General features: G+C 39.7%; 2 protein-coding genes across 2 annotated transcripts in view; one reads left to right on the plus strand and one right to left on the minus strand.

Moving 5' to 3' along the window:
* hectd3 (HECT domain containing 3) overlaps positions 1-6,366 on the minus strand; it is a 69,526-nt gene extending 63,160 nt beyond the window's left edge. The window contains exon 1 of the mRNA XM_043700093.1: positions 6,241-6,366. Coding sequence (XP_043556028.1) covers positions 6,241-6,366 — 126 coding nt within the window. The remainder of the gene's footprint in view (positions 1-6,240) is intronic.
* A 1,839-nt stretch (positions 6,367-8,205) lies between these two features.
* The window catches only part of LOC122554281 (zinc finger SWIM domain-containing protein 5), a 244,346-nt gene continuing 226,435 nt past the window's right edge, over positions 8,206-26,116 (plus strand). The window contains exons 1-2 of the mRNA XM_043699055.1: positions 8,206-8,256; positions 11,286-11,383. The gene's annotated coding sequence lies outside the window, so the exon portion shown is untranslated. The remainder of the gene's footprint in view (positions 8,257-11,285; positions 11,384-26,116) is intronic.

Raw genomic sequence — 26,116 nt, forward strand, 5'->3', positions numbered from 1 at the left:
ATTTTCAGATGCTGCCTGACTTGCTGTGCTTTTCCAGCACCACTCTAATCTTGTTCCAGTAGTCCTAAACTCCAAGACCTTTTATCAGCTCATGTCTCTGTCTTCAACTCACACTCCACGTTGGTTGCTCAGGGCTGCTGTTTGGAATTCATTTGCATTTGACTATTCATTCTACTGCACTTTCTGTGAGACACAGACCCACAATTTAATTCCTTTGGGTGAAGAAATTTTCCTAACCTTTTCTCCAAATTTCTGTCCTCTTTTGATTTATCATTCCTTGTTCTTAAGTCTTCCAAACCTGGTCAAATTGTTTCTTTCTACCCACCCTATAAATTTATTTTTAACAACTCCTAAAACCTCTATCAAGTCACTCCCTTAAACATCTGCATTCTACTGAATGCAAGCCAAGTGAATGTGTTTTCTCCATGTAGTTTAAACAATCAAATCCTACCTCTGGGCTGAACATCAAAAAAATCAAGGTCAGCACTCCAGCAGAGAACCTCAGGACTAATACTGTTGTAGATGATGTATTTCAAATGAGACATTAAAATCCCTACTCGCCAGCTACACTCGACTTCAAAATGGTACCGTGAGATTTTTATAAGGAGAGCAGGGAAGTTGTCCCTGGTGTTCTAGCCAATATCTATTGTTCAATTGACATCACAAAAAATAGATTATCTTGTTATTATCACATTGCTGTTTATGGGAGTTTTCTATGTGCAAATTGACTATCACATTTTTCATATTTCAAGAATGACTGCAATTCAAAACTATTTAATTTGCTGTTGTGCACTTTGAGACTCCAGTGGTTGTGAAAAGCTTGACATAAATGCTATAGTTTCCAAGGGGATCATATAACATTCGAGTGAATCTGGCCACAAGGTCAGTCGTTCTATGATTTTGAAATGTACGCAATACTCAAACCTCATCAGGTCTTTGTGAAGCTGTAGCAAAGTATCTCCCCTTAACAGAACATTGGAGAAGCTCAGCAAGTCTGGCAGCATTTATAGAGGAAGAGAAAAACAAAGCTAACTTTTCAGTGTGGTATGACCCTTCTTCAAAACTGAAGTATTGGAAAATACTTTTTTCTGACTATACTTTTTGACAGAGGCAGAGGAGGAGCAAGTGGGTAGATGGTATAGAAGCCCAGCAGGAAAAAAAAGTTTGTTAATAATGGGGAAAGAGAACAGTACATTAAAAGGGTGTAACTTCAGGTGTTATTTAGAGAAAATTAGTCCTTGCTACGAAGTGCAAAGTAAACTTGATGCATAACACACCAGTGGGGGAAATGGGTTGGGGTGAAGAGAATGTAAGAAATTTAGGGGGCATTCATAAATAAAGTGATCAGTTCCCGAAGTTGAATTCAGTATTCGTCTTTTGAGGCTGAAAAATGTCTAAATGGAAAACAAGGTGTTATTCCTTGAGCTTGTTATGCTTCATTGAGTGAAAACAAATTACTGTGGATGCTGGAATTTGAAACCAAAAGAGAAAATGCTGGAAAATCTCAGCAGGTCTGGCAGCATCTGTAAGGAGAGAAAAGAGCTGACGTTTTGAGTCTAACTGACCCTTTGACAAAGGGTCAGTTGGTCTCGAAACGTCAGCTCTTTTCTCTCCTTACAGATGCTGCCAGATCTGCTGAGATTTTCCATGCTTCATTGAGTCATTGCAGCAGTCCAGGACAGAAATGTTTGAATGAGAGCAAAGTGATTTATTGAAATGGCAAGAAGCTGGGAGACTGGGGTCATTTCTACCGACAGAAACTTCCCCTTAATGTTCTTGTCTTTGATTGTAAAGGTTAATATTCCATTAGGTTTTTTTTTGTACCTGACTGCCATATTTTGGTGATCAGTGTGCACTCATTCCCAAGTATGTTCAAACTGGTAGTGTACTCAAATTTAATTCCTGGTTCAAAATAGATACCATCCGTTACAGCAAGCTAGTTCCCTACTGTGAATGCTAATTATTTATACATTTTTGAACACTTTGTTTGGAAAAATGAACAAAGGAACTTCTGAATTATTTGCATTGTAAGTTTTTTTTTGAAGGACATGATGTTTGCTCTTTAAAACTGCAATGAGGAATAAATTTATGTCTTGTATCATATGATAATTATGCAGTTGTGTTGCTACTTTTTGTGAATTTGCACAGATATTTGTATTGTATTGCTGTCAATTATTTTTATTGCTGTATTACAGAAGATACTGTTGATACAATAAGATTACATAATGTCGGAATCATTGGGTGAGAGCAGAAAGATTGCTTTTCGCACGAAAGGTGATTTTGATATTTTGAGCTAAATTCATAGTAAGGCAAATGCTTTCTTCTTTGTATTTTTTCTTCTTTGTTGATTTTTTTTGTTCACGTCAAAAAGTCATAAAAGCATCCTATTTCACCGATAAAGCTTACTATATATTTTCATGTACTGCATTTGAGCTGTGTGACACATTGTGTTATTTGACTGTGTGTGGCATTGCAACTGAGTTCTTCATCCTTAGCTTCAGCTACTATTAACATGTTTTTCCAGCTGGCTTCACTAGCTAATGAAGAAGGCCAAAACCCTTCGCCATTTTATATGCAAACTCCAACAACCCCCTCCCCACCTTCTGGCTGGGGAACTCTGAGGCCAATATGGTTTCACCAGATGGGACCTTCCTGGCCTTTAGGGTTCAATCCACATGGTTCGTTCATGCACCAAGCCACAGGGAAAGATTCTGTTCTGGCATATTGGCTTTTAGTTAGCATTGTCACAATCAGTCATGTGGCACAGCACAGAGAACAAGCTTCAGTTATGTTTGTGCCCACATGTTTGAACAGTGCCTTAGTGTAAGTAACTGAAACATAAGTTGCAATAGCCACATAAGAAGATTTAAAATAAATAAGTTTCTTTCAATCGTGTGAGATCACAAGTGTGAAAAAACTGAATCTAACCTACTGCATCACCCTTGTTCTCTCAGTATTATTTCAGAGATGCAAATCCATATCTTGAGGATTGCACAGCCATTCTTTCTCTGAAAGCTGTCATTAGTGTGTGCTGTACTGTATAATAATGCTTGGAGGCAATGAGACAAAATGAATATATTTATGGGCTCAAAATGCTGCTTGTTTAACCTTAATTAGCAGTACATACTACTCTACATGCGGTTCGCAAACTGATTAGTGGTTGAGTTTTTGATTAAGCCATTTTTTTTCATTCTTCCCCCAATTGCATCAACCAGTTTCACTCATATTTATGCAGATTATGTAGTATGTCAGTCAGCAATTCGGGTTTTAACACTGTGACAATTTTCTAAAGACCAAATTGTTTGCATTAGATATCCTGGACCTTGCGTTCTCTTAAGTTACTAAATAGTATAACTTTTCATTTTAATGCTTACATTAGCCAATATTTTAGCAAAGCAGGAATTTCTTTTCTCACTTTTTTTTAATGTTGTGGATACATGGTTCAGATACGGATTTCCAATATAGTGTTCGCCTCTGCTGTGTTTAATTGTGCAATGCTTTGCTTATTGAATTTATGTACCAAGAATACTTCATCACATTAAGTGAAGCCTATTTGTGAGTTGCACCTCATTGCAGAACCAGCTGTTGAAAATCTTGGGATAGAAAAGCATCATGGGTAAAACCAAAAGACACAGGAGCAGAAGTAGGTAATTTGGCCCGTCAAATCCATTTCGTCATTCAGTGAGATCTGGGCTGGTTTGATAACCTATAACTCCACTTTTCTGCATTATCTTCAAAAACCTTTGATCCCTTTACTGATAAAAAATCTACGTCAGCCTTGAATATATTTAACAACTAAGTCTTGACAGTTCCACATTTTCACTACCCAGTGAGAGAAGAAATTCTTTCTTATCTTTATTATTAAATAGTGACTTCTCTGAAATTATAACTCATTGGTCCTCTACTCTTCCACAAAGGCCACTCCACATTTGCCCTGTTCAGCCCCCTAAGAAATGCTATATATTTCAGTCTTACAAGGGAATAAGGCGTTTGGTATGTTTTCCTTTATTGGTCAGAGTATTGAGTACAGGAGTTGGGAGGTCATGTTGCAGCTGTACAGGACATTGGTTAGGCCACCTTTGGAATATTGCATGCAATTCTCGTCTCCTTCCTATCAGAAGTATGTTGTGAAACTTGAAAGGGTTCAGAAAAAATTTACAAGAATATTGCCAGGGTTGGAGGATTTGAACTAGAGAGAGAGGCTGAGTAAGCTGGGGCTGTTTTCCGGAGCGTCAGAGGCTGAGGGTGATCTTATAGAGGTTTATAAATCGTGAGGGACATGGATAGGATAAATGGACAAGGTCTTTTCCCTGCAGTGGGGGAGTCCAGAAATGGAGGGCATGTGTTTAAAGTGAGAAGGAACCTAAGGGGCAAACTTTTCATAAATAGGGTGGTGTGTGTATGGAATGAGCTGCCAGAGGAAGTGGTGGAGGCTAATACAGTTACAACATTTAAAAGGCATCCGGATGGGTATATGAATAGGAAGGGTTTGGAGGAATTTTGGCCAAGTACTGGCAAATAGAACTAGATTAGGTTAGGATATCTGGTTCGTATGGACGAGTTGGACTGAAGGGTCTCTTTCCGTGCTGTGCATCTCTCTGACTCTTTGTGCTAAAACTGAAATTATTGATTTTGTCATCAGTTATAAGCCCTGCTGAAAGCTCAGACTGGAGTCATTAGAGCTGAAGTTGGCTGTGGAGTTTTGTGCAATCCCTTGATACTTTTATTTGAAAGACTTAAGGAAACAAATTTATTTAAATTGTAAAATTGAATCATTCAGCAATTCCAGTATGTACAACCTTCCATTCCTTCCCCTTCCTACTCGCACCAGTTTGAACCCATTAGAATCTACTAAACTCTATCAGAAGTTATTTATTTGACATTTTCAGTGATGTGTGCAAGTATTGTATTTTTATTTGCACAGTACTGATATCAAAGGTTTAATTAAGTTATTCTGACATTTTATGATTTCAGATTTCACTCATTCACTTGAAATGCAGTGGAGAATATCATCATAAGGGAGTTTTGTTTTATGCAGTCTCATTGTGGCCACATTTTAGACAAAGAATTGGTAGCTGATGAGTGTCTTTTAAAAGTGTTCAGTAAAGACATTAGGGAGATATTTGTGGAGAGATTGTATGTGAATGGAAATGCAATCAACAGCAATTCTTAGATAAATTGAATCTATTACACAGCCATCATAAATTTTAAATAAAAGATGACATTCTTCAATCTATTCCGCACTCTTCTTTGTTAAAATTTGCTATTTCGTTTTGTGCTCTGTTGCTTTCTGTATTTTCCACATGTTCAGTAATATTCTTGCTTTTCTTTGCTTTCTTGCTTTTTCTTTTTCTTGCAGGCTATCTCTCTCTTTGATGTGTTCTGTAACTCTCTTCATGGACATTCCGTGTCACCATGGTGTGTTTAGTCTTGTTTCTTTTTTTTCCTCTCTCTTTTTCTCTGTTTTCCATTCTACATGAGCACACACATTTACACCATGTCTCTAACAGTATTGACCATTTTATTTAGTCCTCCTCAAGTATCAAGAAAACTGCTTCTTGGGACTGGAGAGTAGTTAATGTCATACAATTGTTTAAGAAGGGAGAGAAGGATGAACCAGATACTGCAGATCAGTTAGTTGCTCACAAAATATATTAGATTGTAGAGTACATTAATCCAGATCAAATTCATTCAAATTTGGAAATACTTAAAGCAACCAGGGACACTGCGTCTTGCCGCTGAATGATGAGTGTCTTATTAAACCTAATTTTCTGCATCTCTCGTGTGCTACCTGAATAACTAAGTGTATTTGGTGACTTCCTCAATCATGTCACATTTGAGCATTACCTCTTATCAGTTTCCTGAGATGGACAAACTGCAGGATTCATCTCTTGCACTGTTTAACATGTTGTTAAATTGATTCCAAGCCGGGTGATGAAGTATGAAACTAGACATTTAATTTTCTTAGTATGTTTATTAAGAAATGCATTACATATTACATGGCTGCTTTCTACCTACTTAACCTTTGTGTCTTTAATTGTTGTCGTACTCAATTAGCCAGTGCACTTCACCAATATATCTTTGTATAATTAAACTACTAGCACATACAGCCTGCCTAAGCCTCCATTTTGCAGTGTGTGCATACGTGGGAGGTGTGAGGGAATTCAGCATGGTATGTATGTCCCTGTTCTAAAGCGACGAGATCCTGTAACAATTTCCTGTTGTGCTATGACTATGTACTTTTGCATGATGTGACTGATGACAGTTTGACACCTTCCTTTGCAAGGCGATATTTGCCAAGCTAGAAGAGACTATCCTTCCCATGTTGGTGTCAAAGGCCTCTGTATTCTCGGTCTGAATATTCATGGTAGATGCAATGAAATCTTTAGGGCTGTTGCTGTGGAACCAGCATGAAGCTTCCCTATATTGCATGCTGGACTGTAGAGCTGCAAAGCCATCTGTCACTCTGCTCAAAATGTCAATAGTGCACTCCTTCAATTGACTTGTGCGCCGTTAGATACTATCCCCAGTGCTTGCAAGCATCTTTCTTTTAAAAGATTGTTGGGATTTGGTTTCTGATCCTCCTCAGCCATAGCACAATACCAGCTAGATCCTCCTCTCTGTCCTTCATGCCTGCAAACTGCATTATGTGCCTGTGTGCACACTTCCTTTGACCTGCTCCTTCATGGCCCTTAACTGGTGATAGGAGAAAGTGAGGACTGCAGATGTTGGAGATCAGAGCTGAAAATGTGTTGCTGGAAAAGCGCAGCAGGTCAGGCAGCATCCAAGGAGCAGGATAATCGACGTTTCGGGCATGAGCCCTTATTCAACCCTTTCCTCGTTCCTGAAGAAGGGCTCGTGCCTGAAACGTCGATTCTCCTGCTCCTTGGATGCTGCCTTAACTGGTCATAGGCAAGTAGAATATAAATAATGACATGAAATATAATGTTAGGTCAGGATCAAAATCAGGGGTTCCTGATTCATCATTATCTGCCTCCTTTTTGTTGTCTCATATATCGTAGAAAAATAGTCTACTTCTCTTCGTTTTGTATAGCATACCATCATGAAACTGTAATTGGCACCTGCCCTCTGATTTTCTGTACCTGATTTGTTTTCTGCTGATTGACTCATTAGGCCTGCATATGGTTAAGTGGCAGTGAATGTTGTCATAACTCTTAATTTGCTGGTAGGTCACAATGATGATGATGTTAGTGTTTCAACCAAACAGTTATGTGACATGATCGAGAACAGACTATAGGAGACTAGGGATGAGGGGAGACTTGTGAAGACGTAAAGGACTGTACAGTATCACCTGTACTTTAAAATATAGAACTGAAAATAAAAATAACTCATTAGAAAACATGCAATTTTTTTTTTACAAATGCAAGAAGTAAGAGTTGTTATGACTATCGAGAAAGATAAAACAACTGGGGCAAAAACACCAGCATAGATATGTTGGGCTGACTAGCCTGCTTCTGGATTATATATTCTGTGTTATCATTTGCAAGACTTTGCCATTGTGTTTTGGTCTTTGCTCATTTCCTGTTCATAACCCTGAATCTTGCTTCTCTTCTTTCCTTCTGTTTGGTTGTACCTGCCCATGCTGCCTCCTCCTCCTGTATGCCTCCCAATGTCTTTGTACAGCATTCACATACAGCTGCCATCAATAGCCCACTTTAATAAAATGGAAGGTATTGAAATTATGTTTATACAATATAGCAAGACTTTAGCCAGCATGTACCAGATTGGGCATGAATTGAGTGCATACAAGTAATTAAGGCAAGTAGTGGAGGTTTGAGGCTTAGGAGCAAGTCTGACATAGAGTGGTTTGAGACAGCAGGAAGTCCGGAGGCAAGCATGCTCCAGCTGCAGAATAAAGTGGACAGCTCAAGGCCAGGCACTGCAGAGATGGGTATGTGGCAGCAGTTGAAATTCAAGGAAAAGTGAAGTAATGATAAGAGAAATGTTGTGATTCACAGCATATCAAAAGAAGAGAACATTACACACTGAGTGGATTAGAATTTGGTATGCTGAAGCAGAAAAGGTTGAAGAGAAGAAACATCTTCCTAAAAGAAGGGCTATTTTCAGGGCTTTCTGTCATATTTGCTGAGTGTTATTTTTTAATGAATGGCATTGTTTTTTTAAAATCGAGAAACTACCAGCATGGTTCAATAACCATCCCCTTCCAATTTTCCAAGTAGATAGGATTCGAGCAAGGAATTGAGGGAAATGAGAAAAGACTGCAGGCATCTCAAGGTATGTATTTGGTCTTCATACTTATATAACACTGCAAATTTAATTGATACAAATGTTGTAATATTAAAGTAAGTCTAGATTTAAGACTGAAGCTTTTCTCTTGCTGCCTGCTTTTTTTGGCAATATTTTTAAATCAAGCTGTCAGCAGTGGAAATTAAATACTAAATTGAGCAAACTTATACCATTTTCTGTGTCTGCATTGGCATGGATCTTCTGTGCAGCAGCAGCTCAGTGATTGGATCAGATTGCACATGTCTGCACTATTACAACTTTGGTTGTACTTAAATTTTTCGCCTCAATGGCAACAGGGCCAAATTACATTGAATCTTAGTCAGGGTACAATCTGCTTGTTGCTTGCATTAGGAATTTTGGATCAGGATTGAGTTTAGGTCAAATTAAATAGTTCTCAGGTTAATAAGTGGATATTTCTGCTAATACCTCATACTATTGGAAATGTTAATGCTGCCAAAGTAAGATTTCCTCCCTTTATGCTTTTGGTTCTCATAATTTAAACGGCATTCATATTTTTAAAAATGACTGTTGTCATTATTTTGGAAAGAATGGTATCCTGCAATCCTACAATGAGTGAGCTACTTTTATCAGAGAAATAGATAGAGTAGACAGTCAGAAACTTTTTCCCCGGGTACAACAGAGTGTTACAAGGGGACATAAATTTAAGGTGAAGGGTGGAAGGTATAGGGGAGATGTTAGGGGTGGGTTCTTTACCCAGAGAGTGGTGGGGGCATGGAATGTGCTGCCAGTGGGAGTGGCAGAGTCAGAATCATTGGTGACCTTTAAGCGGCAATTGGATAGGTACATGGATGGGTGCTTAAGCTAGGACAAATGTTCGGCACAACATCGTGGGCCGAAGGGCCTGTTCTGTGCTGTATTGTTGTATGTTCTATGTTCTATATTCTGTCGGATGTACAATGTTATTTAAACTTAAAATACAATTTTTTTTGCTTGTACACACTTGCTCGTCTACTTTCTTGCTTTTTCTTTAGTCTATGAGCGCAGAAATGAAGACACAACTTCTACATCAAAGAACCTGACCAAGATTAAAGATCAGAAGACTTTGCTTAAAAAAAAAACCTCAGAATTAGAGAAAAATAGGACATTCTATCTACAAAGCCATTCAAAGTTGAGCTTTTAAATCCACTAGGATTCTAAGGGAGTTCAATATATGAGAATGAGATTGAATGTTGAAATGATAGGCATAACCTGCGATAAAACATAGAGCAATACAGCACAGTACAGGCCCTTTGGCCCTCAATGTTGCGCTGACCTATGGAACTAATTTGCAGCCCATCTAACCTACGCTATTCCATTTTCATCCACACGTTTATCCAATGATCATTTCAATGCCCTTAAAGTTGGCGAGTCTACTACTGTTGCAGGCAGGATGTTCCATGCCCCTACTATTCTGAATAAAGAAACTACCTCTGCCATCTGTCCTATATTGATCACCCCTCAATTTAAAGCTGTGTTCCCTCGTGCTAGCCATCAGCATCTGAGGAAAAAGGCTGTCCACCCTATCTAACCCTCTGATTATCTTATATGTCTCAATTAAGTCACCTGTCAACTTTCTCTATAATGGAAACAGCCTCCAGTCCCTCAGCCATTCCTCATAAGACCTTCCCTCCATACCAGGCAACATCCTGGTAAATCCCCTCTGCACCCTTTCCAATGCTTCCACATCCTTCCTATAATGCGGTGACCAAAACTTTACACAATACTCCAAGTGCGGTTGCACCAAAGTTTTGTACAGCTGCAACCTGACCTCATGGCTCCGAAACACTACCAATAAAAGCTAACACACCATATGCTGCCTTAACAACCCTATCAAACTGGGTGGCAACTTTCAGGGATTGTGTACATGGACACCGAGATCCCTCCGCTCATCTACAATACCAAGAATCTTACCAATAGCCCATTTTGCTTTCCTTCCATTGCTCCTTCCAAAGTGAATCACCTCACGTTTTTACGCATTAAACTCCATTTGCCATCTCTCAGCCCAGCTCTGCAGCTTATCTATGTCCTTCTGTAACCTGTAACATCCTTTGACACTATCCACAGCTCCACCGAACTTCGTGTCATCTGCAAATTTACTAACCCATCCTTCTACGCCCTCACCCAGGTCATTTATAAAAATGACAAACAGCAGCGGAACCAAAACGGATCCTTGCGGTACACCACTAGAAACTGAACTCTAGGATGGACATTTCCCATCAACCACCATCCTCTGCTTTCTATCAGCTAGCCAATTTCTGATCCAACCATTGGATAACCCTCAATCTCATGCCTCCATATTTTGTACAATAGCCTACCATGGGGAACCTTATCAAATGCCTTACTGAAATCCATACACACTACATCAACCACCTTACCCTTATCCACCTGTTTTCAAAGAACACAATAAGGTTTCTGAAGCACGACCTACCCTTCACAAAACCGTGTTGACTATCCCTAATCAACTTACTCCTTTCTAGATGATTATAAATCGTATCTCATCCAACACTTTATCCATAACTGAAGTAAGGCTCACTGGTCTATAATTTCCAGGGTTGTCTCTACTCCCCTTCTTGAACAAGGGGACAGCATTTGTTATCCTCCAGCCTTCTGGCACTATTCCTGTAGACAATGACAACATAAATATCAAAGCCAAAGGCTCTGCAGTCTCCACCCTGGCTTTCCAGAGAATCCTAGGTTAAATCCTAGACGGCCCAGGCGACTTAGTTATTTTCATACTTTCCTGAATTGCTAACACCTCCTCGTGAACCTCATTCTTGTTTAGTCTAATGCACCGGAGAGAATTACTCCTGTTCAGAATACAGTATTCTGGCAAGTATCATACCCAATGTTGAGACAAAAGAAGAATATGTAGTTTTGCTTGATGGTTTTGGGAATGAGGAAATATTTACTTACCTTTCGGAAATGCAATAGATTAGGGTATAGTTAATAGGATTGCGTAGAAGCAGACTCTATAAGTAAATTGAGTTTCATTTCCATGCTTCCTTTTATGTCTGCAGATCTTGCTTTCTCAGTATGGTGCAGAAGAAGAATTTTTCAATCCGACTTTTAGCTTTGGCGTGTAGTAAAAGGAACAAGACGTAACAAGAAACAGAAAGTAAGGATTACTGGGTAATTTTCAAGTTGGCACATTTTGGGGCCTCAACTACTGTGAATCTATATCAGTGACTTAGATGAAGGGAATGGTCATTTTGTAGCCAAATTTGCAGACATTACAAATGATGGTAAGAAAGCAAGCTGTTGGGAAGGTATAGAGAATTTGCAAAAGGATGTAGATAAGTTATGTAGGTGGGGCACAAATGACTGATCGAGAAGCTCCTTATTGAGTTCTGTACCCAAAGGCAGATCATGGCTTGTGTGTGTACTAGATGTCCATCATCGGGCAACAAAGAAGGTCTGGAATACATCCAGCCGGATTAAAGATCAAACCCCATGTTATTGGAAGCAACCTGATCCACATTGGCTCTGAGGTAATTGCAGCCCTCCCCCAGAGTCTATGATGCTGTAGCTATGGTATGCTCTTACATGCATGTTGTAGGCTGGAGCTGGGGATAGTGATGATAGAGGCTTTAATTTCTTTCCACCTCATGGCTGACCAGGAATCTTTTCCACTCTCACCCTTTGCCATTGGCATGTGTTAGAAATATTTACTGAGTTGTTAATCAAACTGTCTGGCCACTTCAGGACTGCAACTGCCTTGGCCATTATGTGCCAGAGTAGGGCTTGAACCAAGAGCTTCTGGCTCAGAGCCACAAGACCACCGAGATAGAGTATGATGTAGAAAATGTGAGGTTGGCAGGAAGAAAAGAAAAAAACAAATAGAGTTTAGGTGGAGAGAGACTTCACAGTTTCAGCAGTATAGTGGAATATCTGACCTTGCACAAAATGTTCGTATGCAAGTATTCAAATAATGGAATTCCAGGTAGGCAAATGGAATGTCAGGGTGTATTGCAAGTACAATAACTTTACAGCATTTTGAGATCTCAGTTAGAGTACTGTTTACATTTTGGCTTACCTTATCTGAGGGGAGATATAGCTGCATTGGAAGCATTCAGAAAAGGTTCAGTGAGCTGATTCCTGGATGTCGTATAAGGAAAAGTTGAGCAGACTAGGTCTTCACACAGTGTGGTATTTAAATGAATAAAAGATGACCATATTGTAACATAAATAATTTCAGGGAGTTTAGCAGATAAGATGGTGAGAGGATGATTGCCCTCATGATGGAATCTATAACTCGGAAGCTCAGTTCCCAAATGAGTGATCTCCCATTTAAAATTGAAATAAAGAGAATATTGTTGGTCTCCGATATTTTCTTTCCAAGAGAGAAATGGAGATTGGGCCATTTAATTCATATTTAATGTTCAGTTAGACATATTTTTGATCTACGAGAAAGTGAACAGCTATTTGAAGAAAGGAAGTAAAGTGGAGTTAAAGGCCGCAATTGGATGAGTTTTTGAATGGTGAAGCAAGCTTGTGGGAACAAATATCCAAATACGTTTTTTTTTAATGATCATAAGACCTTATAATCTGCTAGTGGTAAATAATTGTTGAGTTAATTCACAAGTCTTTGCTTCCAAATTTTCCATAAGCATGCCTATTCTACTACATTATTCTTTTTTGGGATGTGGGCCTTGCTGACACTTGTTACCCATCTTTAATTGCCTTTGAGAAGGAGGTAGTGAGCTGCCTGCTGAACTACATTCCAACTGGTTCAAAGAGGCTAACTTTGTGGTTAGGCGCTCCAATTTCTTTAGTCCTACATTGCAGTTTGCCATTTCTGCACCTCTGAACCCAGCCTATAATGACCTCTGCTCCACTATTGATGGCAGAACCTTCTGCTGTCTTGAACTCTGAAACTATGCATTTCTGCTTTCAGGTTTTCAAAAGCCACCCAAGACCTATCTCTGCACCTTTGTTCTCCTCCCCAATTCATCTTAGACTGACTATTTGAGATAGTTTTCGCAGGCACCTTGTATCTGCTCATTGAAGCATTGTTGAATGTTTATTATGTTGAAGGAATCCTATAAATATAGATGACGACTAAACAGTTGTTACTTCTCTATTGACTATTAAAAATTGGTCGATTTGTAATGGTTGGAGATACCCTCCACAGCAGTTAAGGTTTTCTATTTCTTTTGTGCTTCATTAATTTAAGGGCAATGTTTCTCATGTATTATGTTCTCATATCCTTTTTGGGATATTTTCTCTTTGAACGTGTCCATATGAAGGTGACCTTTTTTGCTTAGAGATGTTCAAACAGTGCGAGAACATTTGAAAGATGTTTGTTTAACATGTTTGTCATTGGAATCAGGAAGTAGCAGGAGAGAAACTAAAACACAATTTTATTTCTGTTAGAACATATTTCAGTGTATACTGTGACTTGGGATGTGAGTTTTGCGACCGCTGCCAGCCATCGTTAATTGTGTTTCAAAAAGCCTGGGTTGGTGGTGGAAAAGATTGAGAGAAGTGAACTGCAATTAATTAGGCAGGCTTACTTTGGATTTAAAAGTTCAAATAAGGCGGCAGTGTCAGATTTGCTTTTGAATGATCACTGCTGAAATATTACAATCATACTTTCTTTAATCAACATTTTAACTGGCCTCCGTCACCTCTGCTGAAGAAATTAAAAGGCAGCCACTCTTTTATCCAGTAAGCCGAAGAAAGAGAAAAGTAAGGAGAAAGGCGAGTAAAAAAGGAGAAAAGGGATCGGATTTAGCTAAGATATCCTCATAAAATGAGCAGAATGTTTGAATCTCTAATTGCCCTTTACTGAAGGCATTACCTTGATAAGAAAAGTTTTACATATAGCAATATTTCTGCACAACCTTGCTGAAGTGGCGGTTGTTCCTGTGTAAATTTAATCATGGAATAGGGGCATTTTGCTCATTTTGTGAGGACATTGATCCATTTACTCTGAACCTGAATCAAACTGACACTGTTTTCCTCCAGGGGTTTTTGGCCAAGATTTAATTGTGGAGGCTCTCAGTGAATTTTGCTCTTCCCTGTCTAACTCTCCTTGCTAATTCAATAGCCGCTCCACATGTGCTTCCAATTATAAGATAATCTCCCAAATTATGTAACAAATCTGGGATCTTGCTAGTCTCTGGAGCTTCATTACTTATGTGAAATTTGTTGGAACTTCTGGGATACTCAAAATATTCTATGCCGATGTGAAATAAGTGATATAAAGTTTTGGTGTAAAATTTAATGCTGATCCAGTCACAATTATTGATGTAAAGGAATAATGTTCTTGTGTGATCCAGTATCAATAGCAAACTCTTCCAGATCTGAGTTAATGAGCTAGACTTTGAATGATTCTCCCTCTCCTGATGAAGTTCCTTGCTTCACATCATCTATTATACTAGTATTCCTTTGCTTCACATCATCCATTATACTAGTATTCTTTTCCTTGCGCCAGTCACCATTGGTTTCAATCAACTGTTTTGCATTGCGAAGGCTTGAGTGTTTTGGACTAATACCAGTCAGCTAGTAAGTTTGAAATGTGGAGATATTAATTGTATTAATACAAACGATCACTGAAAGGACTGGCAGATGATGAGCGCACAACATCATGAACCTGTGATGTGGTAAGAGCAGCTTGTGGTGTCTCAGAGTTTTCCCTCTCTAAGAGCCTGTCATCTTACTGGTATGTGATTGGAATTCCATCGACATAATCCCACATCTGGTCACCCTATTATGAGGTATATTTTAGCTATGTCCAACTGAACCACTGTGTCCTTTAATGTATACTCAAAGAATCCTAGAGTTGTACGATGCAGAAAGAGATGATTTGCTTTTTTTATATATTATAATTTTCGTGATGCAAGATGCAAGTAGGAGTATGAAAATTTGTACGACAGTAACTAATGAGGAGGATAGCCATAAACTGCAGGAGGATATCAACAGATAGATCACCTGTCAGAGCAATGGCAAATGGAATTCAAACTGGAAAAAATTGAGTTAGCACATATGGTGAGGGTGAACAAGGCAAGGGATTACACAATGAATGTACTCTGGGGAGATTTCAGTGTCCACCACCAAGAATGGATTGGCATTGATTGAGCAAGTTGAATTTTAAAGGATAGTGCATCCAAACTGGGCCTGCAGCAGGTGGTGAGGAAACTAAGAAGAGGGAAGAGCATGCTTGACCTCCTCACCAATATGCTTGCCACCGATGCATCTGTCCATGTCAGTATTAGTAAAAGTGACCACCATATAGTCCTCCTGGAACCAAAGTCCTGCCTTCACATTGAGAATACTCTCCATCATGCTGTGTGGTTCTATCACTGTTAAATGGGACACATTTCAAACAGGTCTAGCAACTCAAGACTGGGCATCTATTAGTGCTGTGGGAGCACATGGGAGACTGGCTAGCAAGGTTAGATTTCACGGAATACGGGAGAACTAGCCATTTGGATACAGGGCTGGCTGAAAGGTAGAAGACAGAGGAGGGTGGTGGAGGGTTGTTTTTCAGGCAGGAAGCCTCTAACCAGTGGAGTGCCACTAGGATCTGTGCTGGGTACAGTACTTTTCGTCACTTATATAAACGTTATGGATGTGAGCATAAGGGGTCTACTTAATAAGTTTGCAGATGACACCAAAATTGGAGGTGTAGTGGACAGGTGAAAAAAGTTACCTCAGATTACAACAGGATATTGATCAAATGGGCCAATGGGTTGAGGTGTGGCAGATTTGGGTTAATTTAGATAAATGCAAGGTGCTGCATTTTGGGAAAACAAATCTTAGCAGGTCTTATACACTTAATGGTAAGATCTTAAGGAGTGTTGCTTAACAAAGAGACCTTGGAATGCAGGTTTATAGTTCCTTGAAAGCAGAGTTGCAGGTAGATAGTGAAGAAGGCGTTTGGTATGCTTTCCTTTATTGGTCAGAGTATTGAGTACAGTGGTTGGGAGGTCATGTTGCGGCTGTACAGGACATTGGTTAGGCCACTGTTGGAATATTGCATGCACTTCTGGTCTCTGTTCTATTGGAAAGATGTTGTGAAACTTGAAAGGGTTCAGAAAAGATTTACAAGGATGTTGTCAGAATTGGAAGATTTGAGCTATAGGGAGAGGTTGAATAGGCTGGGGCTGTTTTTCCTGGAGTGTTGGAGGCTGAGGGGTAACATTAGAAGCTTACAAAATCATGAGGGGCATGAATAGGATAAAATGCCTGTCCTCGGATGCTGCCTGAATTGCTGTGCTCTTCCAGCACCACTGATCCAGAATCTGGTTTCCAGCATCTGCAGTCATTGTTTTTACCTAAATAGACAAAGCCCTTTCCCTGGGGTGGGGAAGTCCAGAACCAGAGGGCATAGGTTTAGGGTGAGAGGGGAAAGATCTAAAAGAGACCTAAGGGGCAATGTTTTCATGCAGAGGGTGGTACGTGTATGGAATTAGCTACCAGAGGAAGTGGTGGAGGCTGGTAAGATTGCAACATTAAAAGGCATATAGATATGTAAATGAATAGGATGGGTTTGAAGGTATATAGGCCAGGTGCTGGCAGGTGGGACGAGATTGGGTTGGGACATCTGTTCAGCATGGATGGGTTGGACCGAAGGGTTTGTTTCTGTGCTGTACATCTCTATGAATCATACTCTAACATGATTTGCAATCTCATGGCCCAGCATATTCCCCACTCAACTATTACTTTTAAGCCAGAGGATCAACTCTGGTTTAGAGAGAGTGCATGAAAGCATGCCAAAAGCAGCACAAGGCAAAAGTAAAAGTAAGGTGTTGACATCAAAACAGGATGCCTTGCATGCCCTACAGCGTAACTAGAAAGAGATATAAAGAGCTAAATGATCCCACAACTAATGGATTAGATCTAAGCTCCGCAATCCTGCCACATCATGTTGTGATTGACAGTGGACAATTAAACAACTCACTGGCAGATATTCCTGTCCCCAACAATGTGAGACCCCAGCATATTAGTGCAAAAGATGAAGCTCAACGATATTCAGCCAGAAATGCTGAGTGAATAACCCATCTCCAGAGTTCCCCAGTATCAGACATGATAGTTATCAGCCAATTTGATAGATGGTTGGAGGCACTGAATACTGCAAAAGCTAGTGGCCAAGACAACATTCCAGCAATTACTAAAGACTTGTGTCCAGAACTTGATGCTAGGCTACATACAACTACAAAGCTGTTATCTACCTGACAATGTGGAAAATTGCCCAGGCATGTTGTGTGCATATAAAGCAAGACAAATCCAATTTGGCCAATTGTTGTCCCATCTGTCTACTGTCAATCATTGGTAAGATGTCATCAACAGTGCTATCAAGCAGCACCTCCTCAGTGACACCCAGTTTGAGTTCCACCAGGGCCATTTAGCTCCTGACCTCAATACAGTCTGACAAAAGAGCCAAATTTCAGAGGTGGGGTGAGAACGACAGCCCTGGATACGAAGGCGGCTTTTGACCAAATGTGGCAGCAAGGAGCCCGAGCAAAACTGAAATCAGTGGGATTGAGGGAAAACTCTCATTGTTGGCTTTATACATGAAGTAATACATAGGAAAATGGTTGTGGTTGTTGGAAGTCAGTCATCTCTGCTCCAGTACATCTCTATCAGAGTTCCTCAGAGTAGTGTCCTCTGCCAAATACTCTTCAGCTGCTTCATCAGTGACCTTCACTTGGTAACCAGATCAGAAATAGGAATGTTCGCCAAAGTTCAGCATCATTCATGACTCCTCAGATACTGAAGCTGTCCATGTTCAAATGCGAGACCTGGACAATATCCAGACTTGGACTGAAAAGTGGCAAGTAAAATTTACATCACACAAATGCTAGACAATGACCAATTCCAATAAGAGAATATTCTCCCACTGCCCTTTTTTTTTTCAGTGGCATTCCCCATCACCGAATCCCTACTAGAAACATCCTGGAGGTTACTATTGACTAGAAACTGAGCTGAACTGGCCATAGAAATACTGTGGTTACAAGGGCAAGCCAGAGGCTAGGAGTATTGCAGTTTGTAACTCACTTCCTGACTCCCCAAAGCCTGTCTATTATTTACAAGTCACAAGTCAGGATGTGATGAAATACTCCCCACTTGTTTGGATGAGTGCATTTCCTACAAATTTGATACTATCCAGGACAATGCAACCCACTTAAACAATACCACATTCACAAATATTCATTCCCTCCCCCACCAATGCCGTGTAGCAGCATTGTGTACTATCTATACGATGCACTGCAGAAATTTGCCAACTGTCCCGAGACAGCACCTTCCAAACCCAGGACGTTTCTGACTAGAATGCAAGGGCCACAGATACATTGGAACATCTATGTGCAAGTTGCCTTCCAAGCCATTCATCATTCTGACTTGAAAACACATTGCCATGCTTCCACTGTCGCTAGGCCAAAATCCTGGAATTCCCTACCTCATGAAATTGTCGGTCTGCCCACATCCCATACACAGCGGCAGTTCAAAAAAGCAACTCATCATCATCGTCTCAAGGTTGACTAGGGATGGACATTAAATGCTGGTTCAGTATGCGATGCCATTATCCCATCAGTGAATTAAAATAGAAAATGTGTTGTAGTAATTTTGTCATAAAATAAGTATCAGACATGGAAATATTATATACTAACTATTTTGGATGAAGTGTCAGTACGAATGTACTGAATAAAGCTTCTTTGCAACATGGCTTTTGGTTATGGGATTTTTAGTTGTCTGTGTTTTAAAATGAAAACTTTTAGCTTTTCTTTTTACTGCTGTTGCTGTTCAATCTATTTTACGTTGATTTGCTTATTTGTGATTTTTAAGTTTTGTAGCCTTCTCTTTATTTTTAATGACATATACAGTAGCTGCTGATATTGGGAGTGAAATTATGTTGGAGATAATGGTTTAAAAACAAAATAAAATCTTTTACATTGAGGTGCACCATTAGTAGCTTCCTTTAATCAATTCACTTGCAAGAGCCACAATTATACTTTCAAGTTGCTCACTTTTGGTTTTAAGGACATTTGCCTCCTCATGGTTACCCTATAAAGGCTTATAAAATCATGAGGCACATGGTTAGGATAAATAGACAAGGTCTTTTTCCTGGTGGGAGGAAGTCCAGAACAAGAGGGTATAGGTTCATGATGAGTGGGGAAGAATTTAAAAGAGAACTAAGGGGCAATGTTTTCACACAAGAGGTTGGTGCATGTATGGAATGAGCCGCCAGAGGAAGTGGTAGAGGCTGGTCCAATTATACATTTAACGGCATGTGGATGTGTATATGAATAGGAAGGGTTTAGAGGGATATGGGCCAAATGCTGCAAATGGAACTAGATTAGATTAGGATATCCGGTTGGCATGGATGTGTTGGTTCGAAGGGTCTATTGCTGTGCTGTACATCTATGATTCTGTATGTGGCCAGTATCCTATAATATGAACAGCATTCCACATTTTGTTTTGTTTTTGCATTCTTTTACGATTGAACCTCTTTTTACGGTGACCTACGATCATAAGTAATATATGACTTACAAGTAACATGAATTTGAGGTAAGATTAATTTAACCTTGAGATTGACAAACTAGCTGGCAAAATTACTTTCTTTGACCTATCCTTGTGTTCACATTGGCAGGTCATGGGGAAAAAAAAGTCCTCTGTTTAATAACTTGAAACCAAGTAAGCATTTTTCTCAATGCTCATGAAAATATTATAAAAATCTTTTATCCTCCTGTCCAGTTGCTCTTGGACAGAAAGTGGTGAACTGGATCCCTCTTAATGTTAGGTATTTAGCTTATTTCTGATTTGAGTGTCCACAGCTGCTTTGATATTTGAGATTGTCATGTTTCTCTGCTTCTTCTGTCATGAATTATCATAATAGGGAGGGTTATTGTGCAAATCTTCCTCTAAAAATATATTAGTGATACAGCCATATTTTATTCAAGATTAATCTATCAGCAATTCATGAAACAAGTTAGGAGAGTTTGTGATGGGCAGCACAGTGGCACAATGGTTAGAATTGCTGCCTTACTGCGGCAGGGATCCAGATTCAATTCCAGCCTTTGGTGACTGTGCAGATTCCACACAGACATTCTCCCCACATCCCCATTTCATCTTGCTGCTTCAGTTTCCTCCCAAGGTAAAGATGTCCAGTTTAGGTGGACTGGCCATGCTAAATTCCCCATTGTATCCAGGGTTAAGCAGGCTAGGTGGATTAGCCATGGGAAATGCAGGATTATAGGGTTAGGGTAGGTCTAGGTGGGACTCATCAAATGAGCTGTGTGGACTCTGTGCCAAATGGCCTGCTTCCATACTGTAGGAATTCTATGTTTTATTTATTCTTAAATTCCTCTTCTGCCGTCTGTTTTCTCATGCTGTTAGCACCTCAGTTAGCTGTCTTCTGTTGACAGCCAAATACTTCTGCAGTTTTTTTTTTCTCCTTTTCTGTTAACTGTTAACTGTTCTCCTGTAATTTTGTTTGGTTTTAAGGAAGTACACTTATTGTTTCAGGTTTCTGACATTTAACAGTATCTCTTCATGCTCATGATGCTTCTGTACAATTTATCCAACAATTAAAAAGTTACATCTATATGTCATGTTGTGATGGAATCTATAATTTGTAATAAATATGTTACACAAGCCTTACTACTTGGAGAGGGAGAGAAACTTGCTTTTTCCTGTCCAGTCATATGGTTTTGACATACTTGTTTTCTACTTTAGTACTGTGTATGTCATTGGTGCAAGCTACTATGCGGTAGATTCTGTAGATTGTAGGTTTTTTTTGGCTAACAGTTTTTTTGTGGCCAAAGCAATGACTGATTATTATAAATGTCTGCTTATTCTGCCTTCTGTGGTGTACACCCACGAAAATGTGTAACAGCACAAAATCAATCCTGCAATGACCAATGTGATTGGCAATATTACGTGTAAAGTTGTACAAATTAATGCTGATTAACATTAAGAAAAACCTGGGAGTTTTCACAGATAGTTTCAAGCAAAATTGGATTGATTTCCTTGCACTTGTGTAGAACTATTCTTAAATTTTAAATCACAATACTCCAAGCAGCATCTGAGAGTTCTTTAGGAGTTTGTGAGCTTGTCTTTTAAAGACGATACCTTGTGTGAACGTGCACACATTTTAGTTTACCCTACAAGGATGATACCAGTGACTGGTTTTGCTCCATATTAACAGTGAATTTGGTGTGCAAATCTGGAATTAAAATTCATCCCAATTCCAAATTAAAGTGATGAGTTTTTTTTTGAAAAGGGGAGTTTCACCCTGAGTTTTGACGTGGATGTAATTTTAGCTTTGCTCTGTAGCCACTTCCCATCTATACTAGAGCTCTGTTGGGAATGAACTGTAGTAATTCCCATCACACATTCTTCACTGTTTTAAAAAGTTATTGGTTTCTGCTCCAGTTGTTGAATAGCTAGCAGACCTAAAAATGCCTGAAAACAGGAAGCATATGGTGTAGGATTTTTTGCTTCACCGAAATATATTTGACCATTACTGACTATTTTAACTGTATTCAAAAAAGACAGTTGTCAGGCTAAATGCATGTTCTAGTAGTCGTTTCTGGAAAATATGGATCACACGCATGCTCCTGTCAGGCAACATTGGAAGATTTTTTTGGTATGTGGTGACATGTTGCGTATGGAAATAATGAAATGAGTTTTGGTTGCTGAGGCTACGAACTGGAGTACTGTTCAGCTTTTGATTTTCCAGCACCTGCTGCTTGTGTAGAATACTCCTTTCAAATTCTATTTAGAGTGACTTTATTATTTAATGCTTTGCACTATGGATAGAACTGTATAGTAAAGAACATCTTGAGGTGCAGATGTTTGAGGACAAAATTGAAGGTCATCCTGTAGTTCAGACTTTGTCCAGATACCTTAAACCTTGCATATCACTTAAGCTCATGTTATGAAACTCAATAATAGAGTTCACCGATAACTTGGTTGTGGTTTTAACACACAGTTTAAAAACCATCCCCGTTAGCTACTTGATTAACTTGAATGGAAAATTTGAGTCAGCGTTTCACTCTTTACATTCAACAGTAGTTGGTGTGGTTTGATAATGAGCGCCAGCTCTTTGTTTCTGTATTCCGTAGCTTGAAGTCCTTGTCAAATCAGTTCACTCCAACCTTAAGGTGAACTTTAGGTAATCTGGTAGAGTAGCCAAATGAATAATTGTTACATGAGTAAATTTTTGCCTTAAAATGTGATGATGGGATTAAAGGATAGAGCTCAGCAATTATTCTCCATTTGAGCAGCACTCTTTTCTAAGCCCTCAGAGAATGTGCACAATACCCCTATGATTATTTGTCGACCATCCCTTTTTATTAAATAGTTGGAATTGTGGATGCCAACCTCTTGCCTGATGTACTGTGCATCAGTGGCATGACAATCCTTCAAGTGCCAAAGTGTCTTTTTACAAAAGAAAAATTAATCTGGGAAAATTGTTTTTTTTTCATACACTGGATGAGAGTATAGCTGGCAATGCCCATCCCTAATTGCCCAGAGGATAGTTAAGAGTCAACCACATTGCTATGTAGTCCGGAGTCATTTGTAGGACCAGACCAGGTAGGGATGGCAGTTTCCTTCCCTAAAGGGCATTAGTGAATCAGATGGGTTACTTGAATTCAAATTCCGCCATCTGCCATAGTGGATTTGAACCCAGGTCCCCAGAATGTTATTTAGGTATCTGGGTTAACAGTCCAGTGATAATACCACTAGACCATTGCCTCCCTGGTGGTCCAGTTCCTGGTCAGATGGTCATTGTGAGCCTCAACAATTAGATAGTAAGTTATTACATTTATGTCTCTTGTTTAAACCACAGGTCTAATTCAGTAACAAAATAGTAGCTGAGGTTTTGTTTTGCTGTATGACATCACAGGGACCAGTTAAGCTCTGATACCTCACCCAAATAGCCTATTCATGAACTAAAGACTGTTTTCTCCAGGGGTAATCATGGACTTGCAAACATGTTGAGCCTTCTTGGAAAATTGTTTTATCCTCAGCTACATACCCAGAACACCATCTAAGATTGATTATAGCATCTCGATCACTGTATGGATGAGAACCGTTAACTCAGCAAAGGCTGAGGATCAAGCTCATAAAAGTAAATTGGATTTGATGTTATTTCTGCAGAATAGTATCATTGCTAGTAAATAAGGTGAAAGGGAACACTGCCATGAAGGTTGCTGTATCATTGATGATTGTATAATACGAATGAGTAATGTGTTGACTGTTCCTCATTCCCCTTCCCTAATGTGTATTTCAGCCTGCTAATTTAACTGCTTTTCATGTGAACATACGAACATCCTGCGTCTTTCAATTAGCTGAAAGAGCTAATACAGTATTTGTTTCCAGGATTAGTTTGTGTTGATTCCCCATAAGGCTAATTTTGCGATTTCTACATTATCTCTTCTCTTCTGTTATTAACTCTTTTCCCTCACATTGTTGCTACCTTTCTAGGTCTATCTTCTTGCCATGTAGACAGTGTGGGTAGATGCCTGGCTTTCAGGTTTATGTTTATTTGTGCTGCTGTGTATGTAACAGGACATAAGTGTGTAAATTGTACGGATAGTAGTTTTCAGATTTACAATTTAATTTGCACAGATTACAATTTAAAGAAGGTATGGAACTTTTCTCTCCTGATACGGATAAGTAACTCTTTGCTGTTCGTTTAATGCGGTATCAGGCTGGTGTAGCATGCCATACTGTGGTCCAATCTCTTTCTTTTATTATCTAACCACCAAATTTTCTCTGGCATAGTATATGAACAGCTGGTGGATTTATAAGTGCAAATAGATACGGCTACTTACCAGTTGTGGCATTGAACCAGCAAAACACAGATCATGAGTTCAAATGCCATCATGAAAGTTGTCAACTTTTGGCAAGCAAGAGAAAAAGAACTGAATTGTCACAAAATTCCAACCATTAATGTTCTACAGAAAAGAGACCCTGTAACCCCCGCGCTTCATATGACCCCACGGTACTTTGCGGTTAATTTCTTTAATGCCCACTGAAATGATCTGACAAATCCCCCCCATGCTCCCATGCTAAACAATCATGACAGAGCTCATGAAACATGTTGAATAGACCTATTGCTAATAATCCAAGTATATTAGGACAAAGCAGTCCTAGCTGTGTTAATGCTATAAAGCCCTGCTCATCTGCATCAGTGAGAGTGCTCTACATGACACAATCACACTGGCAGTATCCTAATTCTCAGCCAAAGTTGTCCCCATCCCTGAGTTTATTTTATTCACTCATGGGGTGTTGGCATTGCTGGCTGGCCAGCATTTTTGCCTATCCTTGTTGCCCTTGAGAATTGGATTCTCCTTATAAATGGTAATGATGGTGAACTGCTGCAATCCACGAACTGTAGATTGGCTCATAATGCCCTTCGGGAGGGCTTTCCAGATTTTGGCCCAATGATCGTAAAGGAACAGCAATATATTTCCAAATCAGGATGGGAGCTTGCAGATGTTGGTGCTCTCTTGTATCTGCTGCCCTTGTCTTAAACAAGCATTAAGGAAACAGATATTAATTCATCAACTAAAACATGGTAGAATAGATAGGTTTGAAGCTGATCTTGTCTTTCTCTATGGAAGTGGCCATGGATTTGGAAGATAAGGATGGTGAATTTCTGCAGTGCATCTTGTAGATAGCACACATGGATGCTGCTGAGTGTTGGTGGTGGAAGGAGTAGATGCTTATGAATATGGTGCCAAAAAAATGGCCTGCTTTGTTTTGGATGGTGTAAAGCTTCTTTAGTATTGTTCGAGCTGCATCCATTGAGGCAAGTGGGGAGTATTCCATCACACTCGTGACTTGTGGCTCAAAGATGGTGGACAGACTATGGGGAGTTGGGAGTTGAGTTACTCGTCACAGTATTCCCAGTTTCTGGCCTACTGTTGTAGCCACTGCATTTATTTGGAGAATCCAATGAAGTTTTCTGGTCAACAGGAACATCAAGGATGTTGTAGTGGGCGATTCAGTTATGGTAACATTATTGAATATCAACAGGTGGTGATTAGACTATCTCTTATTGGAGGTGGTCATTAACTGGCATTTGTGGGGCATGAATAGTATTTGCCACTTGTCAGCCCAAGCTTGGATATTGTTCAGATTCATAGAATCCCTACAGTGAAGAAATAGGCCATATGGCCCAACAAGAGCATCCCACCTAGACTCTTAAGGCCTTGTGCCTTAATGCACAGAGCATTTGCAACAAAATGGATGAATTAGTTACATAAGTACCACATATACTCATGTATAGGTCAATCTCATGTATAAGTCAATCCTATATATTTGGCCAAAAAAATCTTGTATTTTACATATATCTCGTGTATAAGTCAACCCTAGTTCTTCGGTTACAGATCAACATTTACGAGTCAGTGTGCCTGCCCGTTACGCTCTGTTCCGGCTTTCTGGTCTGCTGATCGTATTGCTCCATTCGGGTCTTCCAGTCCACCAGACATCATGCTACGCTCCAGGTTTTCAGAATTACCATAATAATGCAACAGTACAGGGCCACCGCCGTATCCGCGGAGTCGGTGTCAGTCCCGTCCACTGACACCCTCCTTCGACTGACTGAACTGGTCCTCACCCTGAACAACTTCTCTTTCCAATCCTCCCACTTCCTCCAAACGAAAGGAGTAGCCATGGGCCCCAGCTATGCCTGCCTCTTCGTAGGATATGTGGAACAATCCATCTTCCGCAACTACACTGGCCCCACCCCCCAACTTTTTCCTCCGCTACATCAATGACTGTATTGGCGCCGCCTCGTGCTCCCACGAGGAGGTTGAACAGTTCATCACTTCACCAACACCTTCCACCCCGACCTCAAATTCACCTGGACAATCTCAGATTCCTCCCTCCC

Source organism: Chiloscyllium plagiosum, chromosome 11 (assembly GCF_004010195.1).
Source record: "Chiloscyllium plagiosum isolate BGI_BamShark_2017 chromosome 11, ASM401019v2, whole genome shotgun sequence".
Lineage (NCBI taxonomy): Eukaryota > Metazoa > Chordata > Chondrichthyes > Orectolobiformes > Hemiscylliidae > Chiloscyllium > Chiloscyllium plagiosum.